General features: G+C 34.0%; 1 protein-coding gene and 1 long non-coding RNA gene across 3 annotated transcripts in view; one reads left to right on the top strand and one right to left on the bottom strand.

Moving 5' to 3' along the window:
* Positions 1 to 292: 292 nt before the first annotated feature.
* LOC139097132 (chaoptin) overlaps positions 293 to 18,138 on the bottom strand; it is a 29,791-nt gene continuing 11,945 nt past the window's right edge. The window contains exons 1-6 of one of the 2 annotated variants that reach the window (XM_070648901.1): positions 12,261 to 12,418; positions 6,340 to 6,604; positions 5,988 to 6,080; positions 5,721 to 5,891; positions 4,611 to 5,147; positions 293 to 4,549 (exon numbers count right to left, since the gene is read on the bottom strand). In XM_070648901.1, coding sequence (XP_070505002.1) covers positions 1,514 to 4,549; positions 4,611 to 5,147; positions 5,721 to 5,891; positions 5,988 to 6,080; positions 6,340 to 6,603 — 4,101 coding nt within the window. In that variant the 5' untranslated portion in view covers position 6,604; positions 12,261 to 12,418 and the 3' untranslated portion in view covers positions 293 to 1,513. Of the gene's footprint in view, positions 4,550 to 4,610; positions 5,148 to 5,720; positions 5,892 to 5,987; positions 6,081 to 6,339; positions 6,605 to 12,260; positions 12,419 to 18,138 lie in introns of those variants that run through there. The other variant, XM_070648902.1, reaches the window with a different exon arrangement.
* Positions 11,887 to 14,583, top strand: LOC139097135 (uncharacterized). The gene is made up of 2 exons (XR_011545029.1): positions 11,887 to 12,165; positions 14,202 to 14,583. It is a non-coding gene; the product is annotated as an uncharacterized lncRNA (long non-coding RNA).

Raw genomic sequence — 18,138 nt, 5'->3', positions numbered from 1 at the left:
TTTTTGTTGGCCTGTTGACTGTTACTGAACTTTGGAGGATGATAAAAAGGTTAATCTAGAAAAATGGGGATTTAGGGTCAATACCCCCTTCCCCCCCTCCCCCTTCCTGATTGATCTGAAAAAGCGAAAAGTCTAAAAGGAATTCACGAAAAATCCTGGAAAATTTGCGAATTCTTTTAGAAAAAGTGTAACACGTCTTCTGAATACACCAAGGACGTAATTTATGAACCAACCCCAAATCTGAAAAATACTCAAAAAACCAAACAATTCCAATCCCCAATCAAAGTAACCATTTAAGTTTTTGTTATTAATAATTTTATTATTTTTATTCTTAAAACTTTCTTTTATATCCTAGCCGATAACGAATATCATCACATGGCACTATGTAATTTATCACAGTGCCAACTGATCATTCTCTTTATCAGCTAGGATTAACTTCTTTATTTTTTATTGAAAACAATTTATTTATTTAATTATTTAAAGTTTGTCTTTTTTATGAAATTGAGCAATAATTTCTCATCAACAATATTTTTGTTAGAGGAAGTAAAGGTAGATTATTTAAATGTCGAGTTGGTTTGTCTTGTTGTTTTGGGAATGACGAGCAAGATAGATCTGTTGATATTATTAAGTCATTTTGGATTTTGAGATTTATTGTTGTTTGGTACCCGAGTCAAATAGTTGTCGAAGCATCCTCACGCGTTGTCGTCAATACAGTGACGAAGTGGCATCCTAGTGACTACAATGTGCTGGTTGGGATTGATTAAGAGATGTAGATGCTGTTTGTAGACTCAGATATTGTGGATTTGTTTAAGGTTTTGTGATTGAAAACATAATTTTTAACTAATAGAGTGATTTTACAGCTTAAGGTACTCAGATTCATAACTAAGCATATGACCAAAAGTAAACTAGTTGAGAAGCACCTCCCAGGAAAGTACATGACGTAGAAAAAGTCAAAAATGAGGCTCTAGACCGACATTGCTTTGACGTAAGCCAGAATTCAGTGAATCTGGTCCAACATCAGAATCAAATCAGTCTATTTCCACAAATTTTGCGTTTTTCAAGCCGCGTGCCTTCTTTGTCTAAGATTTTCAATAATGCAGATCAAGAATAGTTCCGAGCATTATAAAAGGATTGGGTACTACATCACTTGACATCCAAGTTGGTCAAAATTTGCTAAATCAATGACAGAACAGCATTTACCAATAAGCAGTGCACTGCTTAAGGACATTATTTGATCCTAACTATTCCCTAAAGTTCTTAAGCTCATGACTGCTTAAGGACCTAATTTTCAAGTATAGGACAACATTTAAGCTCCAATAACAACATTTAGTCACCAAAAATCATCTCCTTCCCAAAAACCCCAAATATTCCCCTTAGACAAACCAACCCCAATCTCACTTTTGTGACCATTTTAAATTTTTACAAGAATGAATAATTAAAGCATTTTTATGTACAAAATTTGAAATATTTTTTCTGTAAAAATCGCTATAACTCAATATTAACATTAAATCTATCATCTATAAGCCTTCTCTTCCTGATATATGTAGAAAGGCTGTTGACCTTGTTGCTGCTGATGTTGTTGCATTTGATGCTGTTGCATTTGTTGTTGTTGCTGTTGTTGCTGTCCATTTATAGACATCCGACTCATGGTCGCATAACTCTGCCTTAGTGATGCCTGTGATGACGATGACATTTTGTGTGGAAGTGTGGCATAGCTTTGTGGTGCATATGGAGGAACGCCATAAAGTGTTGGCGGTGAGCTTTTGTAATTCATTTGTACGCTGCCTGGTCCCAATGACATTGGTGGAATTCCAACTAAATGTGTTGGATAATGAGGTCCAGTCATACGCAATCGGACGATACAAATGACAATAATTAAAATGGCAATGAATGCAACAACACCGCCTACAATTCCAATAATCAATGTATCATCATTTGTTAAGGTCTGCTTAACTGCTTGCTGTGACTTTGTCTTAATTTTTGCCGACTGTGTAATTGGGACACTCCAAATAATGTCAGGCTCGGTCGTTGTTGCCTTTACTAAAATACGTGATGATGGTCGCGGCTGTGGGAGTAAAGTTTCAGGCTCTTCTTGTTGCTGCTTTGTTGTTGACGCATCGGTCGTTACCTTCTTTGGATTGCATGTCAATTCATCATCACCAACTTCGACTAAGAGTCGTCCATGAAGATCATCGGGAGTTACGCATCTAATTGTCTCGGACATAAGTGAATTTGGTAGCCAACGCCTTAATGCTCTTGAATTGCAGTCACAATGGATTGGATTGCTTTCGAGACCAGTCAATGTTAAGCTGTTTCGACGATCTTCAAGGGCTAACAGAAGTTGAGGTGTGAGGACAGTCAGCATTGAGCCGGACACATCAAGATGAAGATTTGCTGATCGTGGAACTGGGAAGAGAATTGCTGGCGCTAAGGTTGATAATGACGTGTTTCTGAGCTTAATATACAAATCTTTGGATTTAAGGCCAGCTAAGGAACTGCTGGAAAGTGATTTGAGTCTATATCCACGAAGTCCTAGTTCCTTAAGTCTTGGATGATTTGATGGCTGTAATTGATCACTGCCAACAGCTTGATCTTTGATTTCAATGTCCAAAACTTCAAGTCCTGGAAGTTCATTAAGGATTCCTTTAACATCCATGTATCCAAGTCGTGGATAGTCGTATGCCTGAAGATTTGACAAGTTTGGTAAGTTCTTAAATGCCATTTTCTCAATTCTTGAGCATTTTTCTAAGCTATGGATCGACAGACTCTTCAGCATCTCCAAATTGTCAAAGTCACCTTGCAGAAGCATCTCAAATGGATTATTTGACAGGTTTAGAGTTTGCAGGAGTGTCAGCTTTGGCCAGATCAGTGACAATTTATTGAATGACGACAATTGATTGCTTGACAAGTCCAATGACTGCAACAGACTTGCTCTTTCGAATATTTGCTCATCAATCTTCTCAATTTTATTTTCAGACAAGTTCAAGGTCTGCAAGAAGGGCGTTTCTAGTGATGAAATTTCTTTGATTCCAGTTCCAGCTAAGTTTAATTCCCTGATTGTTTTTGGTTCACTGAGGATGTTCTTAATGGCTCCTTCGGACAGTGGATTGTAGGATAAGTCGAGTTTCTTGACATTAATCATGACGCTGTCATCGCTTGGAATCTCCTTGATCTTATTGTGACTTAAGTCTACAAAGCTGACAAAGAAGTATTGACGATGAAGAGCCTTAAGCGGTGGATTCTCGAACTTATTGTTGGACAGGATGATGTTCTCAAGCATTTGAAGCTTTGATCTCTCAAAAAGTCCATCCGGAAGTTCACTGAGGTGATTGTTGTCAAGATTCAAAACCTCAATTCTAGTCAATCCCTCGAATGTCCTTTCAGCAAGTCTCTCAAGCTTATTATTACTTAAATCGATGTACTGCAACTGCGATGAGTTATGGAAGGCCATTTCACTCAATGACTCAAGACTGTTCATTGACAGCAACAACTGCCTTAATCTCGGCAATCTAGCGAAATCCAATTCCTCAACAGTCTTTAGCTGATTATGCGATAAGTCAATTAATTCCAAAAATTGCAACGATTGGATATTCGATGATGGGAAATAACTAAATTTATTATTTGATGCAATCAGTTTCTTAAGCCTTGGATGAATACGAAATGAGGTAGGAAATAGATATGTTAATTGATTTTCTGAAATGTCAAGCTCTTCCAAGCTTGTACCCGTATTGAAAATTTCGCCTTTAAAGATGCTAAGTTCATTTCCTCTCAATGAAAGTTTCTTAATATTCATGACATTAATGAATGATGCTGGACGGATGGTTGAGATTTTATTGTCCGATAAGTCAATAAGCGTCAAGTTTCTCATGTTTGTGAATGTTCCTTCGGTCAGTTCCTGAATTTTATTATTTGTCATGTAGATTGCCTTCAAGTTTGGCGTTCTTGAGAACATTTCCGGGAAGATTGACTTTAATCCAATATCCGAAAGGTCAATGACCTGAAGCTTATTCAATGAATGAATCAGCTCGACTGGAATTGGAGCTAAATGATTGTTGTGACTCAAATTCAAATAAGTCAATTGCTCAACACCGTCGAATGCGTTGTCTGGAATGTCAACGATGTTATTATGACTCAAGTCAAGCTTCCTCAAGCGCTTTAGACGGAGTGGATTGTTGCCAACATTTGTAATTTTATTCTGTCCAAGTCGGAGGTCCATTAATGAATTTTCAAGACCGAAAAACATTTCAGCATGAATGGTTGCTAAGCTGTTGCCAGAAAGGTCTAAATAGATTAGATTTTTGAACATTTGGAAGCTTCCACCTGGAAGTTCACGGATGACATTTCTCGATAATGACATGTAGCGGATATCTTCTGGCTGTAGAGAGCCTAGAATGTCTGATGAGAGTGCAGCAACACGATTGTAGTCGAGATAGAGGTATGAAAGTTTTGGTAAGCGACCTAAGGCACTGCCGGGGATCAAAAGGATGTTATTGTCACGGATGATGAGCGTTTGGAGACTGTTAAGGCCTTCTAAGGCATCGTCTTCGATCTAGAAATGAAAATTGTCAATTTTATAGGCACTGAAGTTTTAGGAATCAAGGTTTACTTACAGTTCTCAAAGAATTCAAGCTCAAGTCCAAGAATTTCAACTGTTTCTGCTCTCTGAACGTTCCTGGCTGTATAGATGCGATGTCATTTCTGCTAACATCCAACATCTGCAACAACTTCATTGACTGCAAGTGTGTCGAGTCCAAATTCTTGATGATATTTGATGATAAGTTCAAAACTCTCAAATTTTCAAGATCCTTAAGTGCAACAAGCGGAAAGCTGGTGAAGAAATTTTCAGACAGATCCAATTTATCCAATGTCTTAATTCCCTCAAAGACATCGCTGTTCATGTGACTGATCAAATTACCCGACACATAAATTTCCTTTATGTTCACCAATTGTCCGAAGGCATCGCCGTCAATTTGATCAATTCGATTGTTTGTTAAGTCAATTTTCTCCAAATTCGGTTGTGATGAAAAGGCGTCGGATTTAACATTTTTTATGAGATTTCCACGCAGTGATAAGATTCGCAACGATGTTGGGCCATTTAATGAGTTTGATGGAACTTCGGTCAAGCTGTTTTCATCCATTATGAATTCCTGTGGAGATTTTAAATTAGAAATGTTGAGAAAAATTAATGGAAATTTTTTGGGTATGGAGAGGAAGTTGAGAGTTCGGTGATGGATTGGGTCAAGTTTTGAGGTTACTAATTGATAAATTGAGCAAAAGTTTCAATTTTAATACATTTTCAAATTTAACGGATTTCAAAAATTCAAATTTTTTAGTTGAAAATTTTCCTCACTTCGAAAAGTTTTTTGCGAAAAAAATGCATTTTTACGTTCATTTTGCATCTTATTGTGCTCAATTCGTGTTTAAAAAAGTGGCAAAAGCTTGGCAAATTGCATTTATCTAGTTTAAAATGCATTTGGGTTGAGATTTCTGTTTAAAAAGGTTGCTGCTTTCAAACTTTCAACTTTAAATCGCATTTTTCTAGAAGTCTATCCTCTTTTTGTATGTAAAATCCATTTCTTGTTGAAATTTGGGTTCATAATTGCAGGCCTGCAGCTTTAGATGAGCCATAAGATACAGCTCAAAACTGCAGATCTGCGCATCTAAAATGCAATTCTCAGCCAAACCCTAGTCAATAATCAATAAAAGTCAATAAAACTCACCTGCAAGTTCTCACATCCTTTCAACAATCCACGCTCAATTCCACGAATCTTATTAGCCGACAAATCCAACACTTGTAGGTTAGAAAGCGACGTAAACTCGACCGTGGAAAAGATTGGATTCAATGCATCACCTAATAAATTATTTGTCAATCGTAGTTCCACTAATGTGTCCTATAAATGTGTGTAAAATAAATTCAAATTGCCATCATAAATAAACAGTCACAGACATGTTGCATGCGTAAAAGAAAATGCAAAAAGAAGTTGTACCTGTATTCCATTGAATGCTTTATCGGCCAATCGTCTTATGGAATTGTATGAGAAATCGAGTTTTGTTATCGGTAAACTTGATGATGCTAACGTCTATGATGATCATTCATTAATTCCAATATAAATAAAAAATTGATGCCGCAAATAGTGTCCGTACATAGAAATAGATATAAATGGATAGACATAAGCCATTGATGGACGATCATAAAATATTATGGAATGTATTCAAGAGATGACATACAAAGCAGACTTGAAAGCTTTCACTCGTGTGTTCATTCACATAAAAAGCATCTCACGAGGTTCATGTCAATCATCAGAAGCTATATAATATTAGCAACAACAACAAACTTACTTGGACAGGTAGCAATTGACCCGAGTGTCGCTGTGAAAATGCACTAATTGGTGCTCCTTTTGGAATGTTTGGTGTTTCGGTTGTGAAAATTATTCGATCACAATCCATTCCGATTGATGTTGATTGTCCAATTACTGGTGTTTGTTCGACTCGGCACTTGCATGGTATTCGTAGGACGGGACTTAGCTCGGGACATGCCATCCATTCTGATTTGGCATTAGCGATGAAAATTGTGAGGAGAATTGAGAGGATTTGTGACTGCATTCTGAAAATTATATGGAAATTGGGTATGGAAATTAGATTTATGCAAATTTTGAATGTTTTTTGATAGTAAATTGGAAATTTATTTTTTATTGTTTTCTTATAGCATATCCAGCTGTGTGATCGCAGTCAAATCTATTTTTAACATATTTTTATTATTATTCAAAATTTAATAATCAGTAAAATGATAATATGAGTATTTGAGCTCTTAAAGAGTTAGTTGGGGTTTGTGAAAGGTGTTGTAAGCTCTTGGGTTTAGTTTCTTGGATAAACTAGAAGTGAGTCCACGTTGAGTACAATATCGAAGATAAAAATGATGTAGTAGTATCTAAAACTCTTTCCAAACAGGTAGGAACGTTCGTAAATTACAGGAAGGCTTAGGGAAGAGGAGGAGGGGTTACAAATTTGTTATGGAGCTGTTAGAGTAACAAAACCTTCTTTTACTGGCTTACTGGTTACGGCCTTATGAAAAATAGGTCAAATTATTCAGCTTCACTAGGAAGATTTGCGGGTAATATTTGGTAATAACGAAAAAGGATGCGTTAGACCGTCGCACTTAGTAGACCTTTAGCTTATAATGCGATCAGATCTTCCCTTATTTGATGGCAATACTGCCTGTAGCCTCCAAAGTAAGACTGGGAGTCGCATTTGCACTACATATGATTCGAAAAAGGACAAGTGAAAAATTTCTTCTGCCGAGTCTCGAACCCATGACCGACTGGTCGTTATCACAATAATTAGGTACCAAAGCACTAAACCATTCCGCCACTGAGCCACTGTGCAATTTGAAGAAAAGCCTACGAACAATCCTCTTAACGTTTTGTAATTTACGCACATTCCCCTATCGCGTCATGTGTTGTTTGTGAAATTATTCAACAATTTTCGCAAAGAAGTCGCAGGGTGTCCACGACTGCTGATTCTTTTATCAATAATGATGATTGAAAACTGATAGCTTTCATTATTATTTAAAGTAGATTGTAGACAACAAGTCGTGAGATTCACACGATTCCTCAAAATGTGATTATTGAAAATCGAGTATAAATGTTTTTGAATTTGAAGTCATAACCCATGACTACTTAAAGTCATTTACATCTCAAATGCACCCATTGTCAAACAAATCAACCGACAGTAAATGACCGCAACCATAAAAACAACCGAAAAATTTTTACGGTAATTTAGTTTGGAAAAACTTTGAAAAATTATGAAATCTGATAATTCATAAACATTACAGATTTCAAGGCTGATAACTTTTTTTTCATGTCTTGTAAATTGAAAGTGAAAATAATTTTCTTTTTCGGAAATTCATCAAGTTTTACACAATTTGTTAAGGTGTTTTCTTAAAAAAACTTAATCAACACGTTTGTGATTTAATTGGATGTAAAAAGTGTAAGTGAAATCGTTTGGAGAATCGAGTATGACGTTGGATTGAAGCTGGTGAACATGAGGATTGTAATGTTACGTTGGGTCTGTAATTTGACACAAGTTTGGATTCATATCTGTCTGTAATGTAGGCAATATTCAGTCTAATATGAATATTAAGCATCAAAAATGCTTATTTTGGCAATATTTTAGAACTTCCACGTGTATACAGGCTGCTACCTAATTATACAAGCTGCTAGACTTACAGTTGATGTCTAGAAGAGGCTGTTAGACGTACAGGTTGATCATTTGATGCCTATAAGTCTAACAACCTCGTTTAGCCATCAACTGTATGTCTAACAACCTGTATAATTAGGAGAAAGCTGTTGATAATACAGTCAACTAGTCACAAGCTATTCTTAGCTCTGCAGAATGTAATTTGTCGACCTTCAGCAATACAATTATCATGCATCAGCCAAAGACAAATCATATCCGAATAGCATTAACAGTTAATCGATCAAAATATGGCCTTAGGCTGACGTGAATCTTACTTAGTGCCGGATTTAAACCAAATAATCGAGTCATGACTCTAACTTGGTGCCAGATTCAGTTCTTCTTCTTCTTCGCTGGTCGTAAAGAACAGTTGTGATCCATGGCCTCCCGCAGAAGTCGCCTGAAGCTGGTTCTATCGCTGGCTACCACTTGCCAGATTCGGTTATTTGGTTTAAATTCAGCAATACGACAGAGTCAAATTGGTTTGTTTTCGGATTTTGGATTGATCAACCGACTTGATCTATTTGAGATAACAGCTACAACTGAAGTGCTCTCAAGCGACCCAAAGTAAGCAAATGAAGTCAAAGAGAATCAGGAATTCACAGCTGTTTAGTCTGGAGCAAAAGCCTGATTAACTGCTTTATTAACGACCTGTGATTGATTTATAGTAGATCAACAGGAACTAATTATCATCAAACAGAATCCATCCAAATTCCACATAAGCTCCAAGCTCTCAAGTAACTTCCATATAGGATCTAAATGCCGCTCAGCTGCTTTAAAGGAGAAATCACCTCAATTCCAAATCAATAAATGTTAATACCAAATCTAATCAGTTCACACAATCTCTGATAAAATTTTGGACATCAATATCAAAATTTTGGACATCAACATCCAATATAGCACACAAAAGATAAGCTTTTATGACTGCAATAAATACCAAAAATCTGCATGATTTACGATATCCATCAAAATTAATGTGAGAAGTTGTTAAAAGTGAAATGGAATTTTTTTAATAATTATTAAGCATGTCTGTCTAAATTGATTTAGAGGATGTCTTTGTATGCTTGAATATTGAAGATGGCACGACTTGGTCAAGAGGTTGAGTTTCCTCCTCTTTAATTAAAAAAGACTTGATACGCATGATTTTGTGCCTTTGTGATTGAATTGATTTGCGTAGATTGAGAATGTGTTTAGATTTCAGACAGTCCAAAGATTCTCACGTCAGAACACACTTAGGGCAAGTAAAAATACAAAAGATTTAAACGCCTCAACCTCACACATCCGAAAAACACATTAATAGGTCAATGGAAGTGCAAAACGCAAAATTCCTCATGAAAGCACGAAACTCTATCCAAACGAGAGGGAAAAATTGAGGTTATTTGCGGAAATGTAATATTAATTAACATCAATAATAAAACAAAAGAAGCAGTAGTTTCTGCACACAGATTTGTTCAATGACTTGAGAAAGCCGGTAAAGTTATTTTAGCATGTTATTCACATTATGAGAGTAAGTAAACAGACAAAAGAGGAAAAAAGTAGAAGTAAATAAGTGGCTTGAGTGGCCCATCAATTTCCCACTTTTTACAACCTCTTTATTACCTCACATGTGCTTCTTTAGCAGGTGAACGTAGGAAATGTGTAGTTTTGGGTGGTTTGAGCGCATTTGAATGAACGAGAGCGCATTTTGAGCAAATTCTATCAAATTTGAAAATTTTGAGCAAATTCTATTCAAATTTTTTCTATCAAATTTGAGCAAATTGAGCAAATTCTATTCAAATCTGAGCAAATTCTATCAAAATTGAGCAAATTCTATCAAATTTGAGCAAATTCTATCAAATTTGAGCAAATTCTATCAAATTTGAGCAAATTCTATCAAAATTGAGCAAATTCTATTCAAATCTGAGCAAATTCTATCAAAATTTGAGCAAATTCTATTAAATTTGAAATTTGAGCAAATTTTTTGATCAAAATTTGAGCAAATTCTATTAAAATTGAGCAAATTCTATCAAATTTGAGCAAATTAAATCTAAATTTGAGCAAATTTTTATCAAATATGAGCAAGTTCTATCAAAATTGAGCAAATTCTGATCAATTTTGAGCTAAATTTAACCAAATTGACCAACATTAAGCTACATTGTAGCAGTTTCATTATAATTTCTGCAAATATTAGCAATAAATTGGATAATTAGTTAATTATTTAATAACCCTAATACAAATGAGGTGAAAACTATTAGCAATTAACCAAATTAAACTCAATTAGACCTCAATAAACATTGTAAACCGTTCGAAATACTCAAAACTTATGCATGAGTTGTCAAAAATCTCAAAAATTTACAGCAATCATGACTAAACTTAAATTTTCGCGCATCTCCAAACTGTTAAATTATGATTATTAAACTTAATAAACACCAAAATTGATTACAATAATCAAATTACGTAACTGAACATAAAATTCTTCAAGTCATCAAGTGTGTTATTCGGTAGTCAAATCAACCAACTGCTGAACATTATAACAAGTCCCAAACTGTACACATAAGTGCATTTCACTCACTTAAGTCGTTCCCACCCGCTTTAAAACTCTTTTTTTTACTACAATATTTACATAAAACTCGTGTATTTTTGTGTGTGAAGTCGCATTTCCTTTTTAATTCATTATACAATAAATATTGGAAGTACTTCATCGATCAAGAGAGCTGTTGAGAGTCAATGACAATTGAATTTGGTTGAATATATAATAATCCATCAATATAATAATAGACAAATATATAAAAATAATAATGAAGAGATTAGGAAATGTTTAATAAGTTTTTTTAGCGGATTTTTGAGGCAATGTGAGCTTAATGAAATAGTTTGGCTGGTTGGTCGGCCGGCTGCTGTCAAAAACTCGTTATTCATCAGTTTAATTAAGTTATTGGCAAATCACATAGTCATAAATCTTGTAATCTTTTCGAAATTCGATAATTTCATTCAAATTTTATTTGTAAACATACGTGAAGTTGACTACGCATGAAATATACCTGAAGTTGATTACGGATGAAGGAATTGAACTTGGAAATAGACCTGAAGTTGGCTACAAATGAAGGATTTGAACTTGGAAATAAACCTGAAGTTGGCTACAAATGAAGGATTTGAACTTGGAAATAAACCTGAAGTTGACTACAAATGAAGGATTTGAACTTGGAAATTGACATGAAGTTGGCTACAAATGAAGGATTTGAACTTGGAAATTGACATGAAGTTGACTACGAATGAAAGATTTGAACTCGGAAATAGACCTGAAGTTGACTACGAATAAATGATTGATTTGACCCATTTTTTTTTGTGCCACGGCATATCTAGCTGGTGTCTTCTAGAGCCAAAATCGCCAAAATTACAAAAAAAAAATTTCAAATTTTTCAAATCCGTTACAAAATTTGAATTTCAAATAACCGTTACAAAAATTATTTTCTTTAGGGATTAACACAGTGGTACACTATGGTAGTAAGCCAGGGTCGAAATTGCAACTTTTTTCAAAAATTTTTTAAATTTTTCAAATCCGTCAGAAAGTTTGAATTCCAAAAAACCGTTAATTGCTCAATTTCTGTTCAATATGACAAATATGCGCCTAAGTCACTCCCTAGTAACGAGCCCATTTTTAATTTATTTTATATATATTTATAGTCGAACATAAATAAAAAGACGATTTAGATGATAATTTCATTTAAACAAGTTTTCACGTATTGATGATGTGTTGGACATCACATTGGTGTTTAAGTTCAAAGATAAACTATATGGAGATTAATTTTTATATAAAGAATCTATTCAGTAAGACGATTGAAGTCAGTTAGTTTGTTAGATCTCCATCGAGAGGCCAATTGGTAAGGTTAGAAGTGGATATTATTTTTAATTCCAATCAAGACACAACAGACACACAAAAAAATGATCTTCACGAAGGTGAGTTATGAATATTTTGCAATTATTCAAGCTTATTGCTTATTAAATTAGAAATTTTCTATGCAATTGCATATTTCTTCAATATTTTTACTTACTAATATGCTCGGTTGGGTAATGAAGTGAATATTGGATATGAATTATTTCTATACCCGACTTCAAGACTGAAAAGCACTTAATGAGATGAAATTCGAAACTAATCGGATTTCGTTGGAAGCTTTCCTGAGAATAGAGATAAAAACTTGATTCTTTTGAATGACTAAGTCATTAAATTCACGTTGATGGACAATAGTGTGTGATTGTTCTAGGTGACAATGTGTTGAGACTTGATATTTTTATGGACAAAATTGAACTCTCGCATTTTAGAACTTGAGATTCTTGTGAAAAACTAAAATAGAATTTTTGGAAATGCAACGGAGATGCTGTTGATTGATATACCGGTTGAACTTTTGATTTGTGGATGTGGTCATGGTATGAATAGAGAGACAGTGATGTCGAAGTTAGTATGCATATTGTTTTAAATTGTGTGTTCGATTCCTAAATGTATGCATAACTTGATTAGGTCAGTAGAATTCAAAATACATGATTTTACTGTGCATCGTGACTATTGAGTCAAAGAGTAGACTAACCCAAGCAGGCAATTGCCTGTCAGTACTCTTAAAGTACCCGAGACAGTACTCTCAGGAGTACTACTCAGGAGACAGTACTCTTAAAAGCAGTGTAAACTGAGAGCAATGCTCATGAACATACTCAACTGGTATATTTGAGTAGAGCATGCTAATTGCCTGTCGAGACTATCTTCCATGGTTCATTTTTCTGGTACTGGTTTGGTATTCCGAACAGACAGTGAGCTTGCACATGATTGTGCTTATAAAATTGAATATTCTCAATTATATTGATTGATTATACACAACAGCACGCTAATTTAATTGAGTATGCTCATTGTCTGTTAGAGTATGATGCTGTAAGATCACACTACTTGGTGCCACTTCTCATATCAGTACCGGAGAAATCGACTCCTGGCTTGTAATTCCGAATGATTCGGCTCCATTATGACATCTATAGCCCGAACACAGAAGCATGCTCGTGAAAAAGCCTCCAAACTAAATCACGCTTAATATGCTGGGATATACCCAGTCATACCTGTTAGGGATTTCCACATTTACTAACGCCTAATGGAAATAATATCCATGTGATGGTCAAAATTCCATCGAGAATCATACCAAGAACTGTTTTACATAAAACAATTCAGTTTCAAACTTAGATTTTAATCCCAAATCGCTGGGCTTTTCCCATAAATTACAGATTCTGTTTGAATGGAATTCTTGTAATATTCTATTATTGAGAGTATAGTAGTAAAGGAAGATACAGAATATGTGTAATTAATATATGTAACTTTGCCATATAGTAGAGCAACCTCAGATAGCTCAGTAATAGAAGCATGTGACTTGAAAACGTTAGACATGGGTTCGAATCCCACTCGAGTGTCTTTAATTTAAAATTCATACTTTTCTGTCAGATCAATAGAAAATATTAAGATTTCTATCCAAAAATCAGCATCACTTTACATGCACAACAATAGCATGCTACTATAGCTTTATAGACCGAAAACTGTTAACTGCCTTTCCAATTAGTAGCAATCAACTGTGTTGATTTTCACTTAGTTTTAACCATTTCCATATGAAATTCATTCAAAAAAAGTTATTTGATTTCTTAATCAAGCCAGCTTAACATTCTAAACGCATGCAGCAATCAACGAATTTAGTTCATTAGTCAAGATTATGAAAATATAGTTTTATGTGTGAAAGTTCCACAAAACAAATACATGATTAGAATTTCTTTGAAAAGTGTCTAATCCAGTGGTGGACAACCTTTTATTGTTCGTGGCACACTTTGTTGGGAAGGCACACGGTTCATGGCATTTCTAAGAATTATTGACGGCACACTAGTGTCCCGTGACACACAGTTTGTCCATCACTGCCCTAATCCCATCTGAATTAAATTTCTAAATTCAAAAATCTTTTCTATTTTTTTTTTAGGTTTTTTTCTTATTATTCACAATTCATCACATATGCTGCACATCAGCGGTCGATGGAAGTCCAACAAATGATGATGCAAATACTCAAATTCTTCAGCTCAACACACCCGATGAATTTGTAATAACAAAACCTTTGGTAACCGATAAAGTCTACAATGAGTTCTTAAACTTCCTCTATCGGCATGATTCTTTAAAAATAAAGTCAAAACAAAAGCGAGAAATTAAAGGAAATGATAAAACATCAAAATGCCAACACAGGTTTCAATGTTGAATCAACTTTAATTCTGTAAAGCTGTAAGAGATTTAAATATTAAGGTGAAATAACAAAGAAATGAAGAAGATTCTAAGAAATAAAAAATAAATGATAGAAAAAAATAGAAGAATGGAGATGAATAATGGACGGGATACGAGATATTTTGTGGTTCTGGCCATGCTTGAGTGACTAGAGCGCATTTCCTTTTCTAATCGATTTGTAATTGTCTTAGGAATTTCTACTGTGTGTTATGAGACTGACTATTTTTTTCAGGTTGACGGTAAATGGGGTAATTAGAATTGAAAATGGAGTGACAACAAGAAGATTGAGATGTTATGAGGTGGAATCATGGGTATTTTGCATTAAGAGCGTGAATATTGTGGGAAATTGTCGGTGACGGATGGTAAAGAAAATTAGAACTTGCTGTTGCTTGCTTCTTGTATTGAGTACAAAGTTGAGAAACGACTATCTAATGTCACTTTCTGAATCTGGCTCCCTGCGGTCTACGGTAGAAGTTGTCCTAGGCGGCCGTTGCCCACCAATAAGCTGCGCCACACAGGTTGTTCACCATTGTGTTGTGTCACCCGTGTTGTCCACCACAGTGTCGTGACACACAGATTGTCTACCACTGTTTCGTGTCACACATGTTATCCACCACAGTACCTCATCACACAGGTTGTCCTCTACTGTGTCTTGTCATACATGTTGTCCACCACTGTGTGACGTCACACAGGTTGTCCACCACTGTGCCGGTAACTCACGACTCAATTTGAACATAAGGTAAATAATGTCAATTATTTTGAGTATATTATTAAGAATTTGAATTTCAACTGATAGAAAAAATTCAAAAGTAACCAAATATTTAACTCAGTGATATATAACCTGTGTGCTGCTCACTAGTATATCACGTGGTTTGCTCAGTTTTGCCGCGAATTTTTTTCAAATCTTTGGTATATAGTAGCACAAAAAAGGTTGCTCACTACTGGCTTAATTTCTCAAATAACGGACATATGAAATTCAAAATTTCAAATTTCATAAAATTTTGATCAAAAACCGCCATTTTGAAAAAATGTTTTCACCTCAAAAAGTTTTTCTTGAATAAAATGTGTTAAATCTATTCAATTTATCATAACTGAAGTTTTTTAGCATTAAAAAAGTGGCAACAACAATCCACAAAAGATTCTGTTAAATTATATCATGAAATAGTTGAAAAATTCGAATTTTTCTAAATTTTCTAGCAAAAAAATTCAATAAAAATTTAACGGTTGTGAAAAATTCAAACTTTAATAAAACTGAAAAAATTGTGATTTACGATTGTGTCTGATCCAGAAGGTTTTGACATGAAAGAAGGAACGGAGGTAAAAATGGCAAAAATTTTCGTGTTACGCAATAAGCAAACAAGCCCATGAGACATAGACAGAATAAGAAACAATTCAAACTCATCAATTCCATCTTCATCATATTTATCTGTAAAAATTCCACTCACTTCGAGTCTTTTTCTCGCACATTTATCAGCATTTAACTGTTAAATCAATATTGTTAATAGATTAGCTAACATTTAAAAAGTGGCAACGGTTAAATGGCAAGAGATTAATTGCTACAAACACATTTTTATGATATTTTAATCGTGTGAATTGTTTAGCAGAGATTCCAAAGTGTACATCAAGTCATATTAATCTCGTGAAAACGAGCTAAAAGGGAATAATCATTAAAATTACAGAAAAAAAGAAGAGAATCATTAAAATAATCATTCTTCTTGATCTTTTGTTATGACCACAAGTAAATACGAACATTTTTTTGTTGTTGTTTTTTATTCAGCCCCAAACAGCACATATTGATGGCAATGATCATTTAAATTTCTTATTCACACATACCGTCTTTATTGTATGTAAACCGTGTAGAAAGTTTTTTTTTTTTGAGCAATTCTTCTTTTTTCCAAATCAATAATTTTCGTGCTATTATGCCTGTGTATGCATACACATGTAAGTGAAAAGTTTTTTTATTTTTTGTGAAATTGTGTTTCGATTGATTATACATTGTTACAGCAAGTGTTTAATTCATAACTAAACATAAATTATGAGCATTTAAAGAAAAAAAAATCTAGTTTTATGAGTGTGGCACATGGCTTGGCATTTAATTGTTTGTGATTGTGCATGTGAATTCAATTTAGGTACGCATTGATAATGGATTGGAGAGATTTGAATTGAAAATTTTTTGAGGTTAGATTTTTAAGATGATTCAGATTTTTGGTTTAAGCTGTTGAAAATTGATAATTTTGAGGTTAAGAATTAGACAAAATTCAATTTTGAGGTTAGAAATGAGACAAAATTCAATTTTGAGGTTAGAAAATTAACAAAATTTAATTTTTAGGTTAGAAATTAGACAAAATTCAACTTTGAGGTTAGAAAATTAAAAAAATTTGATTCTAAAGTTGGAAAATCAACAAAACTAAATTTTGAGGTTAGAAAATCTACAAGAATTTATTTTGAGGTTAAAAAATGAACAAAATTTAAATTTGAGGTTATAAAATTCACCCAAATTGAAAATTTGGTGTGAGTATGATTAACTAAACTTAGTTTTGAGGTTACAAAACCTAAAATTAAACTGAATTTTGAGGTTAAAAAATCAATAAAACCTAATTTTTAGGTTAGAATTTTATTTAAATTTGGAAATATGTAATTTTTTAAGAGTTAATGTTCTTCAAGCTCTGGTTTAAATTTTAAAGTTCCTGACAAGTTAATTTTGAGGTTAGAATTCTTAAAAACCTTGATTTAACCTAAATTTAAGGTTATAAATAGTAAGAATTGTTCAAATCCTTGTCAAATCCACAACACTCTATCTCTGTAGTAAGCAACCTGTGTGCTGCGGTAAATACCCCTCTTTACCATCAAAATCTACAAAATTTGAGATTTTGAGGTTATAAATTCCACAATATTAAAATGCACTCTATCCATCCACAACCATTTACCAATTCCCAACTACTTATTCAATCAACAAGTGCCATTTATCCTCTATTCATACATAAGCATAAGCGAAATATAATAATATATAATAAATTTTACAGTTGATGTAATTTGAGGTATGCGCAGCTATATTACCATAAGTAGATAAAAATGCGATTTGAAAAATTTGTTATTGTAATCCCGAAATTTGATATTACTTTCCTATCCACAAAAGCAGGCACTTAAATTTTTTTTGGACAAATTAAGTTTTGATTTATTAAATAATGGGAAGAGGAAATTGAGATTAATTTAACATGTAGTCAGGCTAGAGAATTCTTGAGTAAAACATAAAGCGAAAGAATGCAGCAACCTCATTCATGGAATGATCGATCATAAAAAAGATTGAAGGAAATTAAAACATCATCTGCTGGTGTTTTGATGCTTCATTCTTAAATTATGGAAATTAGCTATTAAGTATTGATGGGTGTGGTTTAGGGGTTCTTAAGGTTAATTTAGTGAATTTCTAGGACATCGAGTGGTGATGCACTTGAGATCGGTAATTGGGAAGTGATAGCAAGCTTCAGATGTAAACTAAAGGAGGCCATGAATCACAACTGATCTGTATGAACAGCGAAGTAAGTGAATAAGGACATTGAATGCTGGGAATTGTGACTTGATATGGATTCGGAGTTGAATTACCAACAAATGAGGACTAAGGTTGATCACAGACTACTAAGAATGTT

The sequence above is a fragment of the Chironomus tepperi genome, unplaced genomic scaffold (assembly GCF_022539635.2).
Source record: "Chironomus tepperi strain 1889 unplaced genomic scaffold, CSIRO-AGI_Ctep_v1 contig_414, whole genome shotgun sequence".
NCBI lineage: Eukaryota > Metazoa > Arthropoda > Insecta > Diptera > Chironomidae > Chironomus > Chironomus tepperi.
This window is presented reverse-complemented; position numbering and strand designations above follow the sequence as displayed.